This window comes from Camarhynchus parvulus, chromosome 2 (assembly GCF_901933205.1).
Source record: "Camarhynchus parvulus chromosome 2, STF_HiC, whole genome shotgun sequence".
NCBI lineage: Eukaryota > Metazoa > Chordata > Aves > Passeriformes > Thraupidae > Camarhynchus > Camarhynchus parvulus.
Window position 1 is genome coordinate 5409621 of NC_044572.1, and position 18320 is coordinate 5427940.

The window sequence follows — 18320 nt, forward strand, 5'->3', positions numbered from 1 at the left end:
CAGGTCTGTCTCTTTCCGCATCCTGCTGGTCTTTCTTCGTCCCTATTCACCTCCTGGTGCTGCTGAAGTGTGTTCGTCCCGCTTTGCCTCGTCTCGAGTGGTAGCCAAAGGCCTGTGTTGAAATAAGAAGGGCCCACTTGAATAAACTAAATCAGCATTTTTGGCTGTTGGTAATAGCGAAAAACGCCAATCACTTGTTTTTAAAAATTTTAAAAGTTTGATGATAATAAAATAGTTGTAAAAATAGCAATATAATTAGAGTAATAATAATTTGGACAGTTTGGATTAGGACAATATGAGACAATAGAAACAGAGTTACAGACGTCCGGGTACCTTTTTCTGGGCATCATAAGCTGGAAAAAGGACCCACATTAACAGAGGATTAACCCTTAAAAACAATAACCTGTTGCATATTCGTACATCTCATACATGATGCATAAATTCCAGTCAAACACAGGATTCTGTCTGGTCAGTGTCAGCTTCTTCCTCTGAATCCTAACGGCATCTTCATGGCTGAGCAGGCAGGCAGAAGTTCATTTCTTCTGATAATGGAGCAATAAATTCTCTTTCTCTGAAAGATTTAGGTGTCCTGTAGCTGCTATCTCGCTGTGAGTCCTTTCTTTAAAAAAAGTATCCTACAGAGCATAGTTTCTACTTTAATTTAAATACTTTCTAATTATGTTATAACCTAAAACTATATTTAACACACTACTTAAGAAAATCAATACAGCATAACTTTCTAACATAACACATATAGTATTCATTTTAATATTTGCCAAAAGCCAATCATAAAATACGCATTTTTCACAGTAATAATCAGACGGTCTTTTAGCAGTAGTTTTGTACTTGATTAATAATAGCCAGAGGTTTTTCTGTGTGGGATATTCTTATCAATTAAGAAGCAGGGTTGTTGGTTAGAGCATGGTGCTGATAACTCGCCATGGGTTTGATCCCCATATGGGTGACTCTCTTAAGAGTTGGACTCGATCATCCTTGTGGGTCTCTGCCAGCTCAGAATATTTTCTATCTCCTTCTGTATCTTCTGGGTGAGGAGCTGTATGAAGTTGTGTGCAAGACTGTTCACAGCACAGCATTTGTTAGACCAGCTACTTCTTCGTGGTAGAGCAGTAAAGGTGCTAGTAGTTAATCAGTGAAAAAATACTGTGAGAGATGAAATGTAAGGGATAAGGGAGGAAATTATGCATTCAGGTATTCCTATTCAATGCTGGCTGCAAGGCTAAGTAGAAGAGAAGGATATTTATTATTTTTGCTGATTTAAACTTTGCTTGTTTTGATACAGATCACTTTTTCTAGCAGTGCAGAACGCAGTGTCCTCGCAGTTGCAGGTGAAGTGTGTGGTTTGTGAAATGAGATCTGCCTTGGCCAAAGTCCTTCCTTCACTGCAGTGCTTCACAGAATCATGGATTTGGATTGGAAAACACCTTAAAGCTTATCCATGCCATCCCAGGTTGCTCCAAGCCCCATCCAGCCTGACCTTGGACAATTCCAGTGATCCAGGGGCAGCCACAGCTTCTCTGGGCACCCTGTGCCAGTGCCTCACCATCCTCACAGTAAAGAATTTATTCCCAATAACTGAACTAGAATCCAGTATTTACTGGTGAGATTAAGCAAATTTAACACAAAGTTAACGCTGCAATAGTAATTTCTCTCCTTTAATCCAGCAGCAAGAGTTGCACTTACAGACACAGCACTTCCAGAGAACCACTGCAAACACTGGGCTCATTGTACATTGTTATGTGAATGTATTTTTGTGGCTTTTACAGCAGATTTTGGACATGATGGAGTCTAAAACTGTGGGTTGTTTTACTGGAAAGCCTTGCTTATGCAGACTAGAATATGATATCTCAGGAGATTTTAGTCACACAAAACATTTAAATAGTATTTTAGATCACCAAGTTTCACATCCCATAAAACACAGCCTAAATACAGTATTTTCAAACAGTTGCATCTGAGTCATGCCCATAAATTATATATAGCCTACAACACTTTTGGTTTCAAGCTATGTAGAATCTACCATGTCCTTTGGGTATTTTTTCTGTGATTATCTGATCTTAAAATTCATGTCTTTATATCTTGAATTTGTGTAGCTCTTATCCCAAGTAGAGAACTTATTACAGCTTTTCCTGGAGGATTAGAGAGGCCTTTTTTTAATGCAAAACATTTTCTACTTGTAGTTGTATAATTATATCTTTTAAAAATGGGTTTGGGAGTGATATCCTAAAACCAATTAGTTCTTTTATCCCAAAACAGCATCAACTCCACTGATGTAATTCCTGAAGTTATCTATTTAGTCCCTGGTTGCAACAGATGGTGATTCCAATACTTTCATCTGCAATATATTCTATTCCTTCACTGTTCTCACTGCCAAAAAAGGGTTTCCTTGTGCTTCATCTGAATTTCCTGAGCTGCAGTCTCAGCCTGTTACTGCTTGGTTCGCTCCTTGTGGACATGAAGATGAGTTTGTTCCACATTTCTTCTTAACTATTTGTCATGCTGTTGTGTCTCCTTCCATTTTCTCTCCCCTGGACAAAATGATACTTCTCAGGCTACAAATCATTCTTGCAGTGTATTTCTAAAATCTTGTAACATTTTAATTCTCTGACTGTCAAGCCTTATGAGAGAGAATGCAGCAGCACACAGAGGAAGCTGGGAAATTTCACAGCATTCTAGAAGTCACTGTTATTAAGGAAATATAATCTCTATACTCTTACATTATTTGCTGTTCATTGCAATGTTTATTCATTCAATGCTGACATTCTGAGCATTTCCATTCTTCCTTCTCTCCCTATCTCAACATCCTGGCTTCACTCCTGAGACCTGTTTGGCTCTCCACCACTTCCTTTTTGACTCAGCAGCAGTTTACTCACTGCAGTGTTCTCAGAAATTCACAATCTAGCTTAAGAAGATCAGATTTTCATGGAAATTGAAAAATAATCCCTAGACTCATATAAACATCATATTCTTTCTCTTCCAAAACCTAAAGCAAACAGCTAATGTTATAGACCAGCTCATCTTACCACTTTCCTACTAGGAAATGACACAAACATGATGAAAGGCTGGAAGGTTTCCTGCATAACAAAGAAATCATTACCTACCATGTTTTTTTATGTAATATTGCCTTTAGTTGGGGTTTGGTAAACATACACACAGAAACCAGAAAATTATCACTATTATGATACTCACATTTTTAGCTGCCCTCAGTAAATGTGATCTTTGTTGGAGCAGGCAATCTCCAGAGATCTCTTCTGACCACAATGGTTCTGTGATACAAAGGCATCACTGTACATTTTTTTTCCTCCTTAAATTTAATGACCTGACAAGCTGAACAAGCACTGCATTATATACCCTAATAGCAGCCACAATATACTTAAAGTTCCTTGATGCACAAAAAAAAAAAAAGAGGAAATCCCATTTTTAAATTGCATAGAAATGTAAAAAGCAAACTTCTCTGTCTACAAACAAAATCAATTTCAAATCAAATGTACAAAAGATGCTGACTGCTCTTAAAGACACTGTTTATTTTTTTAAAATGAATAATCCATTGGTGATTATGGATAATGAAGTTATGGTTGGGGTTTATGAATGAAATTAGTACTTCATTTATCAAAGAATAACACAAAATTAACATCAGAATTTCACTACCTCTAAGACAAGACAAGAAATCACTTAAGCGTATGCATGGAAATGACTTTGTTATGAGAAGAAGTAATCTGCTTCTTAATGGACTAATGTATAGTGAAATGTAGTCAGGCACTTTGCTCAGTATTTACTTACAGGGAAAATTTCACTTTGCCTGATTCTTTTCCATCCCAGAATCCAATAAATCTCCATGCTTTGTGCATGACAGCATCTGAAACACTTCAACAATTACCATTAGCCTGAAGCCAGCACACATCTAAACTGAAAAAAAACAAGCCTTCATTTTATATTAAAAAAAAAACCCAAAAAACAATAAACACATTTCAAATTTGTCTTAGGAGATACCTTAAATCATAATCTTCCCACTGCTGTAACAACAATGCTTCTCAATGTGAGTAACAATCAGGTTTACAACACCTGAATGTACATAAGTCTATGGGACCTGATGGGATACAGCCCAAAGCCTGAGGGATTTGTCTGATGTAGTTGCCAAGCCTCTCCCTAAGTATTTGAAAAGTCCTGGCAGTCAGGTGAAGTCCCAGGTAATTGGGAAAAGGGAAACATTTTTGCCCATCCTTAAAGAGGGTGGAAAGGAGGCTGCTGGAACTCCCACCCTGTCAGCCTTCCCTCTGTGCCTGGGGAGATCACAGACAGATCCTCCTGGAAGCTGCAGTGAGGCACACAGAGGACAGGGAGGTGACTCAGGACAGCCAGCATGGCTTCACCAAGGGCAAGTCCTGCCTTGTGGCATTCATATTCTCATATTCTCTGGAAAAATCCCTTCGCTCTGGATTTTTCTCCTGGGAAGCTGAGAAACTTCAGAGAAAAAAGAAACCATTCTCATTTCATTTGCTTCTCTTCTGTTTTGCTCATGTAGAATGTGTTTAGAGATTGTTTACTTACAGGTGATTGTTTCATTAGATTCTAAGCGAGTTGTTTTTACTCATTGGCCAATCAGGGCCAAGCTGTGTCAAGACTCTAGAAAGGGTCATGAGTTTTCATTATTATCTTTTTAGCCTTCTGTAAGTATCCTTTCTGTATTCTTTAGTATGGTTTAATATAGTATTCTTTAATATAGTATAATATAATATATATCATAAAATAATAAATTATCCTTCTGAAAACATGGAGTCAGATTCATCATTCCTTCCTTCATTGGGGCACCCTGCAAATACAATACTGCCTGACCACCCCTGTGGCTTTCTGTGATGGAGTGAGCACATTAGTGGACAAGGGAAGGGCTCTGGATGTCATTTCTGTAAAGCCATTGACATGATCCCCACAACATCCTTCTCTCTGTTATGCCTCAGGTTTTAGCTTTTATATTTTTCAGATTCTGTACTGCTTTAGTGTGCAGTTCTGAGCTTCATATTAGGGGATGGTGAGCTCTCTTCACAGAGTAGGGAGACAAAACAATTCCTTCTCTAGTTGGGACCAAGGACAAATGATCCAAATCTCAGGCCCAAGAGCATAAATAATATGGACTGAAGAGAGAAAAACAAGTAGGGTGGGACTGCATGGGCTAAAGCTGGAATTGGACAATGAACTCCAAGATGCAAATGGAGCAGAACTGATCAAAGTGAGAAACCCTGTGACAGGTGGTCCATTTTGTAACCATTTTTGTTCATCTTGGGTGTAGCCCTGGCTGGGCTGCCCAAGGTGGGTCCATTGAGGCCTCCTAATAAATCCCTACTTTATTCTTTAACTCTGTCTGGTCTCTGTTCTAGATCAGCCTGCACAAGGCATCATCTGAACTGGAGAGAGATGGATTCAGTGGGTGGAGTGTTTGGTGAATAAGGAATTGTGGTTTCACGCCAGCCAGCAGCCAAAGCCCCTCAGAGCCACTTATTCACTCCCCACCAGCAGGATCAGGGAGAGAATCAGAAGGGTAGAAGCTGGAAAACTCGTGGGTTGAGTTAAAGACAGTCTAACAGGGAAAGCAAAAGCCATGCACACAAGCAAGCAAAACGAAAGCATTAATTCCGTGCTTCCCGTGGTTGGGCAGATGTTCAGCCATCTCCAAGAAATAGGGGCCCCATCATGTGGAACAGTGACTTGGAAAGACAAATGCCAACACTCTGAATGTTGCCCCCTTCCTCCTTCTTCCCTGCACTTTTTCCTGAGCATGATGTCATGGGCTGGAGTATCCCTTCTTGCTGGCTGGGGGCTGGGTACAAATCATGAATGGGATGAGACTGCTAGGAATGTGCCTTGAGGTGTTTTATTTTCCATTATTTTCCAGTCCCATTACATGGTTATGCCAATGGGAAGATGCCAGCAGCTCACATCCCAAGCAGCAGAAGAAGAACTTAATGTTACAACTCACTTTAAAAGTTTTTTGACCAATCACACAAATCAAAAGCACATTGACAGTAGTTCTATCAACCACTATAAGCACATGTACATTTGGTTAAACAATGCTTGCTTATTTCAAATACAATACCTGCTGGTAACCTTAAAACACAATGCATAGAGCTCCATTATCAAGCTTAGAGCTTCCTAATATCTCACTAGATAAACTTTTCTGTAGCATAGGGAGTTATTGTAGACAAGCGTTAATACACCGACCATTGTTCTATTTGTCCTTGCTTTTCTACTTCTTACATAATTTTTCTGCTGACCAATCTCATGGCTGCTGCTTAGCTCCAATCACAGTCCTGCTGTCTCTGAGGCCTGCCTTTTGCAGCTTTCCCAAAGCCTTCTGATTTTTAAGGATTCCCACATCCCTTTGGTCAGTTTGGGTCACTTGTCCTGGCCATGTCTCCTCCCAGCCTCCCATGCCTCCCCAGGCTCTTTTGCCAGTGTGGCAGTGGGAAAAGCAGGTTCTGTGTAAGCCTTGCACAGCAATAACAAAAACACCTCCACATTATTTTTTTTATTAGTTGCATTCTTGACATGTTGCAGTTTAGACTTTAATCATATAGAGAGGTACAGTAAGAAACAGGTGTGAAACCAAATATCTCAACCTTTGCTGGCCTCTTGGTGTTTCTCATTTCATAGTTGTGTTTGGAGGCCCATGCCATGGAAGGGGAGAATTCATAAACTGTGTTAATGAGACTGCATCAGAAATGCTGGAAACCTTTCAGAGGTTGTAAGAGCAGGATTTTGCTCTTAGCATCTGACTCTGGAGAAATGTAAAATGCTTCAGAAATACTAAGACTGTTTTTCAGAACACTAAGAAGAAACAGATGGAATAACTCGAACTTCAGGCACTGAGATCATTTTCAGACTTCTTCAGTGTACATTAGGTCATTAGGCAGAAAGCTATTTTGTGTGACAATGCCTTTAATGTGTACTTACCATAAAAGCTATTTCCTGTTGTTCTGTAAAGTCAATTAGCTATTTACCAAATACCAAATTTCATGTCTGTCAATTTCTTATTTCGTTGTGCAGCATGAAAAAAGGGAAATGGCAATCATGCAAATTACTGTCTTGATAAATACAGCATGTCCTTTACACTCTTAGATTCTTTTCTAAGAAAGATTGAGTAGCACATTTTGTTTATCTCACAAATAATTTGCCAAAGCCTCTCTTTTTTTCTGGACTTGTGCCTTTGGAGATTTTGTATATTACTTTCTCTGTGTATTGTTTTGGTTTTACTGTGTATGTAATATTTAGTCATTCTGTGTTCAAGTGTAACAAAGCAGATGTATTTCTGTATTTTCCCACCCCTTTTTTTTTTCTTTTCCTGATGTCCCCTATTACTTTTGTTCTTGTTCCAGGGTTATGATATTTTATAAGACATTCCAGGAATCTCCTCTACATCTTGAAATTAGTCACTCTTGAAATTAAGGGGAATCCTGAAGCTTCTGGCCAGCAGCTGAATTAGTTCAGCCCATAAAGGATACATTTGAGTTTGCGTTGTAACAAATGTGTGTGCATTACTTGGAGATCACTCTTAATGTGATATTCCAGAGGTTATAGTGCTTCCCAAATTGTGGGCGCTGCACTCCCTGTGTGCCAGTTTCGGTTACAGATAGGAAGGAGGATTGCAAATTCTCCGAAGCTACAGCCAGAGTAAACAGAAATCTCTGCAGGTAATTTTCATTGCAAGCGTCTCCAATGCAAATCCTTGAATTACCAAGGGGTATGAAGTTTTATTGCTGACCAGTAAAGGACCTTTTAAACATAAATTTGTAAGAAATATAATTTATGAGTTGTTAGCATCAGAGTTAGCAGCTTCTACGCTTGATGCCTAAAGAGGCTACCTAGAACAGAAGCTAGACAGAGTTAAAGGAATAAAGTAGGGATTTATTAAGAGGCCTTCAAAGGATGCACCTCGGGCAGTAGAAGAGCCTGGCCATGGCTCTACCCGGGATGGACCCAAGATGGACTCTGAGGCACGAGTTTTTACACTTTTATAAGTTTTGGTCCTTTTACATATTGGGGTTGATTGTCCAATTCCAACTTCAGGTTATGCAGTCCCATCCTCCCAGATTGCTCTCCTCAATTCCCTGTTGTTTGTACTTTTTGGGCCTGAAGCTGCAACGGTGTCCTTCGTTCTCAAGCTGGAAAAGGATTATTTTGTGTGACTGAACTGTGAGGAGAACTTGCTAACACTTTATATGAAGTTCAGAGTAATATACCAATGCAGTACAGAATCTGGAAAATATGAAAGTTAAATCTCAAGGTATCATACTGCTCAAGATCTGGGTTATAATGAATTATTGCCCTCTGAAAATCTGCTGTGAATTCCTTGTCAACATAAAGCAAGGTGGGGATGCAAAAACAAAGGTGTACTGGCACTATCAGACACCAATGATTTTGAGTATTTGAGAAGGCCACAGGTGCTCACAAGCTGTTTCAATAGAAAATGATCCATCCTGTTAAATACTGGTGCCATTTTACTGGTCTGCATTTGACTAGTTTTAACTTCAGCTTGAAAAGCCATCCAATATTAAAGCTCTCATGCATCTGCAAGACGTTATGATTTTCTGTTGAGAAATTCTGTCTGTCACAAAATCACTTGTTCAGGTTTACAACATTTAAACAGTTCCTCCTCTCTAATGCAACTTTCTGATTTTTACCTCTAAAGTTACTTGGAAACATTTTTTCTTTGCATATAGTAAGGAGACAAAAATAACAACTGATTTTTGTTAATAAAAGCTTTTTACTATGAGTATGATTTTTGTTTATTTTCATTGTGCCCAAAAAAGACAAGCTCTATTCCTGTGGTGCATCTCTTTAACAAAACTCAAAATCTGTGCTCCCTCTGACATGATTTCCATTCCCTGCTCTCCAGAGTCTGAGATTTGCTTTCAGGAGACTATTTTGGTGTCTGTGTTCACACCTCTTTGCTTTTATGTGTACAGCTGAATTTTCTGTGTTCTGTGGGGTTTTCTGTGTGAAGAGTGATTTGCATTTGCTGATTCTAATGGAGATCATTGGCATCGTTGTGTTTGTCTCAGGCTCACTTGTGGTTGGTGCTGGCTAATGGACAGTGAACCATAACCATAAACTCATAACCATAAACTGTAATTAACAGTTGTGATTTGCCTCTGTGAGAATCTTGACCTAAATTAAAACACTCAAAATGATACTTTATATTAAATTTAATAGCATTCTTTGTCAATGGATGACATGATCTAGTTATGGATTGTATGATTTTGTTTTGCAGGAACCATTTCTTCAATATATGAGACATCTTTCTCAGGCTTTGGTAGTTTTCCTTCCAACTGTTATGGTCAAAGTTACTGGATGTTTTTAACTTGCAAGTAAAGGAATGTTGATTTCTCCATTAAATCTTTGGTAAATGTATTTATTTTGTCTCTGTAAAACATTTCTTTACTCAAACTTTCTGTGCTTGTATGAATCATACAAAGACACTGTTGGAGAGGTCAGTGCACAGATTTTGGGATTAGGTTTACAGATACATCAACTGATGGCAATGATTTGTTTATTTGAAATTCTTACTCCATTCCCTCTTGCATCCATCTGGGATCTTGTGTCCAGCTTGTGATTTTGACCAATTTGAGACAGAGTATCTTAATAATACAGATGTATCTTGGAGGATAATGTAGTGAGAAAGAGATTTTTGATGATCTTAATTTCAGCTGTCCCACAGCAGGGGTTCCATGGTCAGCAAATTATTGGGGGGAAGTCTCAGTCACACAGGACAAGGGTGGAGGTGGCTGGATGGACCCTGAGGATGAGAGGGTCATGCAGTGTGCATGAGCTGTCAGATGCCTTGAAATCTTTCATGACTGCATTTCTGATCCATAATTTAAAGCAGCAACTAATGTTTAGAGTTATGGCACAGTTACAAGATACATTTAATTATGCAAAAATCTGGTTTATTCAGCTCTTGACATCTGTACACTCCTAGTCATTAAGCTAATGGTGGTGTGCTAATGCTACCAACAAGAAATATTTGTCTTGTGCTCTGGCAATAAAAAGGAAAAAGAAAAGTGCTGTACTTTGCAGTTAATGGAGGAAACAGATCCACGTCAAGAGCATGGTGAATAAATTAACAGTAATTTCTGTAATGAATTTAATTTTAGTAACTTATATAACAAACATTATCTTTTTATTGTTAAACGTCAGTTTTTTTTATTTCCTCAATTTTCCTCCTCCTATTTATACAGGAATAATGAATGAAAAAGGGAAGAAGATAGTGTTACTCTGAGGCTGGTTTTCTGCCCTCTCCCACTGTAAGAAACTGTCTTCCTAATGGGAGAAAGGAAATTTTCCACTGTAGCACAAGAGAAGTAACTTGTCTGAGTGTTTTGTGGTTAGCTGCAAGTCCTAAGCTGCTGCAGATAAAAAATCTTCTCTGAGCTCTCGCTTTTTGGATTTTAAACCTTACAGTGTCCAGAAGGAGTGCAATCCTTTTTGCTGTGTTGAGGTCTGTGTTAATCCCCTGTGCCCCATTTTTCACAGGGCCAGATGGATGGAGAAGATACAGCAGAATAAATACGTGCAGGTAGGGATCTTTATTGCATTTAGTGGTACAGCATTGTAAATGTAGTTCTTTTATAGAGTGATGCCTGAGTGATCTTGAAAATTCTGCTCTCTTAATTGAACTTGTCTTGAGAACATAATCTTGCTTTCTAGAAAAATAACTTACACTGGTACTTAAATGTCCTGTTGCTTCTTGCACCACAGAACACTTAGAGTTTTATTTCTTTTAAATCCATCTGCAGTTGTACCTATCCAGAAAAATGTTTAATCACTGTTTGTTTCTTTGTGTGCATTAGTGCTGCCTGGCTTTTAAGGACAGCGTAGTTCCTTCAGCAGAATTCTTTCTGCAAAACCCAGAGTAGCTCTCTTATCATCGGGAAAGATGATAGGAAAGATTTATGTTCTACTTAATAAAGAAGAAAAGAAATTTCAGACAGTAATGGGTTCTGTTGATGTAATTAAGAGAAATAACTGTGCTTACCATTAGGGCTTACCATGAATGTGGATGTGTGTTACTCTCCAGTACCTGTTGCTAGCAGGCTTTATACATCCCTTTTGAAAAAATAAGTTATTTCACATATGAGGATAAATGCTGTGATTTTCATTTTGCTCAAACAAGGTTTGTATGTTTTATTGGAGGTTATGGCATGATATTGAATGTATTTTGGGCTCTGGACTTGGGTATAACAGAGAGTATATTTGAATTTCAGATTTTGTCTGTATAAGATATAATGAACATATATCAGAGACTGGGAATAATAAAAAGTGGAAATTAATGAACAAAAAATATTAATATATACTCTAATTTCTAAACAAAACTTTTAATGAAAGGCAAATTTTGTGCCAATATTTAATGCATGACTTCATGGTTAAAAGCTTAGAATGAAATGTGAGATAGGAAACCTTTTGCTTTCTTACCATTTTACGCATATATTTCCAATTGAACAAAAATCCATCTTTTGCTTTTAATAAATGTAACTATGATTTCAGCAGAAAGAAAATAATAATTAATATTTGGGTGATTATTCTTCAAAAGTATCACCCAAGCACTTTTCCCTTTCTTACAGTGTTGTCAGTGAGAGCACAAAATTTCATTTACTGTTTTCAGAAATGCGACCAAGCTCCTCCCTCCATCCCTCCCACAGGCATCCCACTACAAAGAAAACTTTCTGCATGGGAGCTGGCTCAGGAGAAATGATGTTGTTGGGAATGGAAAGGTGAAGGTGAGAAAACCAAGACTTTTTGTCTCCTTGGAGAAAACAGCCAGCCAACATTACCTTCAGAAATCTGTGTGAAGGCTTGTCTAATTTGAAGGGGATATTGTGAGTATTTTGTTTTTACTAAGTATTTGTATGCTAGAGAAAACTCAATTGCTAATTATCTTAATTTGATTCTATGTCTAGTTGATCAAAATATTTGGGGATATATGTATACATGTGTGTGTCTGTATATAAATAAAATATGTGCAGACATCTTTCCAAGTATTAGATGTGGTTTTATTTTAGGTACAGGGAGCATCTATGTAAGAAAATCTGTCATTAATGTAAAACCACTACATTGCTGTAAACATGTAGCTCTTCCTATAATTTACCTGTGTCAGTGAAACATTTTACTGAACATTGATATATTTGTCATATTAATTACTATTAATTATTGTCACATTAATTATCATATTAATTACTGACTACTCTGTTTTGTTATATCACCTCATGCAGAGTATTCCTCAAATTTGCTTTAGTATTGTCTAATCTTATTTACACTGAACCTGACATACTAAAATTTCTTTACCTACACAAGTCTGGAATGTTTTTCTCACAAAAATACTGGTGAGTGATTTTTTTCCAGGATGTTTAAGTAATGCACAGTCTAGCCCATTGCATTGATTTCTGAATTTGGAAGTAATGAGTGAGTATATTATATTATATTATATTATATTATATTATATTATATTATATTATATTATATTATATTATATTATATTATATTATATTATATTATATTATATTATATTATATTATATTATATTATATTATATTATATTATATTAGTCTTTGTCTATTACACATGTTAAAAAATCAAACCACTGAAAAACTGCACTGGTAGGAAAAAAATCCCCAAAAATCTGCATTGGTAGATATTTATCCAACCCATCCAGACACAAACTTTTCCTTGAGATGGGGTGATGGGTGAGAAGTGGAGAATGGGGGACAAAGTGCTGGGTGGAAGAAATGGCTGTGTATTTTAGAAACAGCAGTAGTCCTCTAAATGTCCAAGTTGGATTTTACTAAGGACTAAAATCTGTTAGATCTGTTCACCATCACTGGCAGTTAAATAGAAGAAAATGGTGATCAGAAACAGAATTCTTTTTCTGCTTGTTGAAACTGAGTAGGTTATAGCAGAAGCTTTTGGCAAGGTACAGAACAGAAAACAGGGAATTCCTGTCCTGTTTCATAAGGTGTTGCTGTGAGCTGCTTTCTCCTTTTTTTTTCTTATTTCAGGTGAAGAGGTGAACACATTTTATTCTTTATTCCTCTGTGAAAGACTATACTAAATGCACACTAAAACCAAACTACAGTTGGCTTACTCTTTATTTTTTTTCCAGATCCAGGTGCTCACAGGAAATATTCAATTGGTGGCCCTTGACAAGGGAGTTGATTTGAGTAATTTGACAGAATTGGTTACAATCTATGCTAAAACTAGATTGAAACACAAATAGGGACATTTTTATATTTACATTCCTACTAATTTTCCTATTTTGAGAAACATCTCATAAATGCCCCTTACTGACTTTTATTGTATTTTACTGAGCAGTTTTATCAGTTTCAATTCTACTTTTGGGGATTGTTGATATCTTACAGTCAATAGTTTGATGGCTGCATCTAAAAGGAACTCTGTGCTTTTAGGGAGCTAAAAAGAGTTCTGAAATTCATACAAATGGAGCCAAATCAAGGAGTTGTATATAAGGCTTGAATTTGTATTTTGTTTTTCAATCCAAAAGTCTAAATTTGTTCGTTTTCCTCTCTACTGGTTAGTCAGTACCCCAGCAAGCATTTTGTAATTCAAGTCTCTGAAACATTGTATTAATAGATTTATTTTTTGGCGTTGCTTTGCTCTTCTAGAAATACCCTTTATCTTAAGAAATTTTAGTAACAAATTGTACTTTAGTAGTGCCTGGTGTCTGTTTCCCTTAGTGACTCTTTTTTCATCCCTTTCTAGTACCTTGCAGGTTATTTGTTCAGTAAATTTCATCAATATATCTGGAATTCCTTGGGTTTTGACATAAAAATATTCTGTGTCATTTTCACAGCATCCTTAAGCCAACTAGGTTAACCTCAAACAATGCCTAGCTTTGTACACCGAATGCAATTCCTCTCAAGATGAGAAAACCAAGTCATTTCCACTTTAAATTAAAAAGAAAAATGTGTTAATGCATCCCTGATCCTGTAGAAAGTGGTACTTTAGTAACTGAAGGTACCAGTGCATTTGTATCTGTTACTGATGGACTGGTCTCTACTACAGGACCAGAGATATCAAAACCTATTGTAGGATTTCCAACTCTTAATTTAATTTCAATGCAAATTTCTTTCATTTGCTATACTGGAAATTAACAGATCTGAGCTGTAATCTTGTATCTGCCTCAGCAGCATATTGACATAGTACAAACTGACCTACAATTTCTTTGCACTAGCTTGTAGTCACACACCCAAGTTTCTTCTCTCAGTTTCTAGAATAAATCTGGTGCTTAGGGTACTGCTAAGAAAACTTGTTCTGTATCTTCCCTCCCAGAATCAGTTTTTGGGGAAGCTTTTGTGTCCCATGCAAAAATTGAAATTATTTCTCAGAGTAACAGTTTTCAGTGTCTTGCCTTAAAAATTCAACTAATTCAGCAGTATATGGTGAGGTGGCTGAGTTTAGCTGAGCTTCAGGAATTCCAAGTAGTCACTCTGTCTTTTTAATATCATTTTAGTCCTTTGTATTAGAAGTATTTTTCAGTCACATCTTCTTAGCTTCCTTTTTCCTAAACCAAGTCACAATCCATAAATACTTGGCAGTTGATCAAAGGCCAGGAAGTCTGTTCCATGTGAGCACAGTGCATTTCTGGTACAGGTCTGCTGAAGAAATCCTCTCATGGATGTCCATGGAAGTTTATCCAATTATGACTTCTGGTCACAGTTACTGAAGGGAATGTGTTGCATTTTTTGCTCTTGATCAATACTTCTGTCTCACTCTTTTTTAATTTTTTTTAATTCAGCTCTGAAGTCCTTAATACAAAAATGATAGTTGCATTTGCTAAAACCATTTTCTTTGCTTAATTTATTGTTGACGTAGTTCCCTAAAAGCCGAGTTTCTCTATTGTCCTTAAAACTGCTTTGAAGATAAAATTGATCTTTTTAAAGTTATTGCAAATTAAAAAAAAAAAAACATATTGATTTTCAATTTATCTTTTGAGCTTTCGATTGGAAATGGGTCTGTGTGGTTTGGCAAAGTAACAGTTCTTTGGTAATATACTTCCATTTTGTTACCATGGTAAATTCTGATCTCTTACTGCGGTTCCTGATCAGATCTGAACATGCTTGGAAAGTCTCAGAGGAGAAAAAAAAAACCCTCCCAAGTCCCATAAACCCCAACAAAATCATTACACAATCATTATTGCTTGCCTATTCTTTCAAAATAAATATATCTGCATCTAAAGATGAGAGCTGTAATTGCAAGAGGGTATTGATTCTCTAACATGGTCCACATGTGAGCTCACAAGGAGTAGCAGCACAGCTGGACCTCAGCACTCAAAAATGCAGAGTGTTTTAAAGACTTGGCAGTGACCAAAATTGGTTATTAAATGGAAGTAATTGGTTTTGATGTGAGTCACAAAGGACAAATCATTCTGTAATGGGTCAAAATTTTCTTCATCTTCTGTGGATGAGAACTGGTGTCGTGTAAATTGCTGTCATCTACAGTTGTGTGGTAAATTTGGGCATTAGTAACTGAATACTTACAGTATTTGCCTTGCCACCTCAGTGCTTCTCATTGCCACCCTTACCCGTTTGTCAAGGATTTAAACCTCAAGCAGAGTAATTGAAAATGCAACTGGACAAAGCCTTGAGCTGAATTTGGTGTTGGCCTTGCTGTGGAAGGGATGGATCTGATGAGCCTTAGAGATGGGACATGTGGAGTTAAATTCTGTTTTCAGGAAGTACAGAGGACCAGTAGCTGAGGTGCAAGGCTGCTGATACTTTAATGTACCATGAGAAACAATTAGATGATTGTCAGACTTGTGATAGAGGTGTGATTTCAATGCTTCCAAGCTGGAAAGGCAAAGGAAAAAAATATCTCTTCTGTAACCTGAATCACACAGGGTGGATCCAGATTAAGTAGTTGATCTTTTTTGGGTCTGGTTTTCATTACTCATTCTTCTAAATCCATGTACTTCTAGTTGGTTTTGCCTTATATCATGGGTGCCTCATGTATATCCTGATTTGCCTTATATCCTGGGTGCCTCAAACACAGCAGGACCAGCTGGTCAGAAAAGGTGATTGTCCTACTGTGTCCATTGTTGGTGTGGCCTCATCTGGAGCACTGTGGGCACTTCTGAGCCCTATTTAAGAAGGATGAGAAGGTCCTTGAGTGTGTCCGGTGTTGGTGTGGCCTCATCTGGAGCACTGTGGGCACTTCTGGGCTCTGCAATTTAAGGAGGATGAGAAGGTTCTTGAGTGTGTTCAGAGGAGGGCACCAAAGCTGGTGGAAGGGCTGGAAGGAATGCCCTGCAAGGAGCTGCTGAGGGCTTTGGGCTTGTCTACTTTTGGGAAAAGGAGGCTGAGGGGTGACCTCATGGCTGTCAGCGACTTCATCTGCAGCTTCCTGAGGAGGGGAAGTGGAGAATAAGGTGCTGAGGTCTTCTTCCTGAGATCCAGTGATAGGACATGTGGGAATGGTCCAAAGCCACACTGCAGGGAGTTTACATGAGACATGAGAAAACATTTCTTTGCCAAGAGGGTGGTCAAACACTGGAACAGGCTTCCTAGGTGGATGGTTTATGCCCCAGGCTTGTCAGTGTTTAAGAGGCACTTGGGCATGCCCAAGGCCTTACAATGGTCAGCCCTGAACTTGTCAGGCAGTTGGGCTGGATGGTCATTGTAGATTCTTTTCAATTGAAATAGTCTGTTCATATTCTACTCTATTTTATTATATTTTGACACGGAGTTTCAGAGAAGTAAAAAATCATATATCTAATATATATTAAAGCTGTGTGTAATTTCTGGTATTCTGTAATTGTCAAGAGCTTTCTTTCTTAAGTTACCTCTAGTACTGGAGACAAACAGTCAGAAGGAAAAATGGATCCCTTGTTTTGGCCATCAGAAGCTAACAGGTTTCGACGATTCACCCCCGAGTCCTTGGCAGCAATCGAGGAAAGGATTGCGAACAAAAAAAAGGAGCAAGTCAAAGTTAAAGAGAAGACTAAGGAGACTAAAGTACAAGGAGTTGAAGAAGATAAACTTACTCCTCAGCTTGACCTGAAAATCTGCAAAACATTGCCATCTCTGTACGGGGACATTCCTGCAGAGCTGGTTGGGGAACCCCTGGAGGATTTTGATCCATACTACAGTGATCACAAGGTTAAAACTTCCCAAAGCTTTTTTTTTTTTATTTTTATTTTTGCCTGCTGAGCTCTTAAGGGATAGTAAAAGCTCTGTTCAGGAGGTGCTGGGGTTTGATTGCTCTGTATACAGAGCTTTGAACATTACTGACAGCTTTTGGGGGGGAGTTCTAAGATACGCTGTGCATCATGGAATGAAGAGGTATTTTAAATTCCAGTCAAGAATCAAAGTTAATTATGAAAACATAATATGTGTTTGGTGCACTTTATTAGTAAATATATTCTGGGCTTAGTGATGCTTTGTTTTCCAGAGCAGTTTCTCTGATGCCTGTGGGGCTGAGTTCCCTGTTGTGTAAACAGTGCCTGCCCAACAGTCAGTCACACTGGAATGCAGATGCTTTCACTGAATTACAAATACTATACAAATTAAGGGAGGCACATTTTTCCATTACTCTGTGTAGCAAGCCTATGTACTTTCATTGTCTTAAATTAATTTTCTGTAACTTTATGTCTCACTGGCTTTGTTTATTGTTCCATATTTATATTGTACATACTCCATGCTATTCCAAAGTGGTTGGTGATGCTGACTATAGCAGTGTATAAATTAGATAATCTAGGAATCCCTTCTAAATTAAATACTTAAGTTAAATTATTACTACTGTCAAAGAAGACTTGATCTGAAGAGCAGAAGGTTCCATCCAGTCCTTGTTGCTGTTTCAATGTGTGCCACTGAGGTATTGGAATTTAATAATTTTATCAGAGAACATGTTTTAGACTTTGATCTTCGAGATACTTTTTTCTTAAAGTAATCAAAGTGATACTATTGATGAAGAAGAACTAAGGTTGATTGAGTTGAAGAAATTTATATTAAAGTTAGGAAACTGTGTTTTTCATTCAAGAGATTTCATTTTTACTATATGGCAAATGTGCTGACTGCATGGGCCTCAAGGTAGCTTAGAAGGAATTTACAGTGTAAATTTACAGTTATGTGACAATCTAGAGATATTTCAAAATTAAAAATTTGCTTTGACTATTCAGGATTTTGGCAGTGCTACACAATCTGCATCTTGTAAATAATCTCTTGTAACCTGTAACACTAAGAGTAAGGTATTAAGACCATTGTTACAGTCCCAAAGTAGTAATTTAATTACTTTGACCAAATGAATAT

At 37.6% G+C, this 18320-nt stretch overlaps 1 protein-coding gene across 1 annotated transcript in view; it reads left to right on the top strand.

Moving 5' to 3' along the window:
• Positions 1 to 11748: 11748 nt before the first annotated feature.
• Positions 11749 to 18320, top strand: part of LOC115917317 (sodium channel protein type 5 subunit alpha-like) — a 37849-nt gene continuing 31277 nt past the window's right edge. The window contains exons 1-2 of the mRNA XM_030971225.1: positions 11749 to 11882; positions 16852 to 17171. Coding sequence (XP_030827085.1) covers positions 16890 to 17171 — 282 coding nt within the window. The 5' untranslated portion in view covers positions 11749 to 11882; positions 16852 to 16889. The remainder of the gene's footprint in view (positions 11883 to 16851; positions 17172 to 18320) is intronic.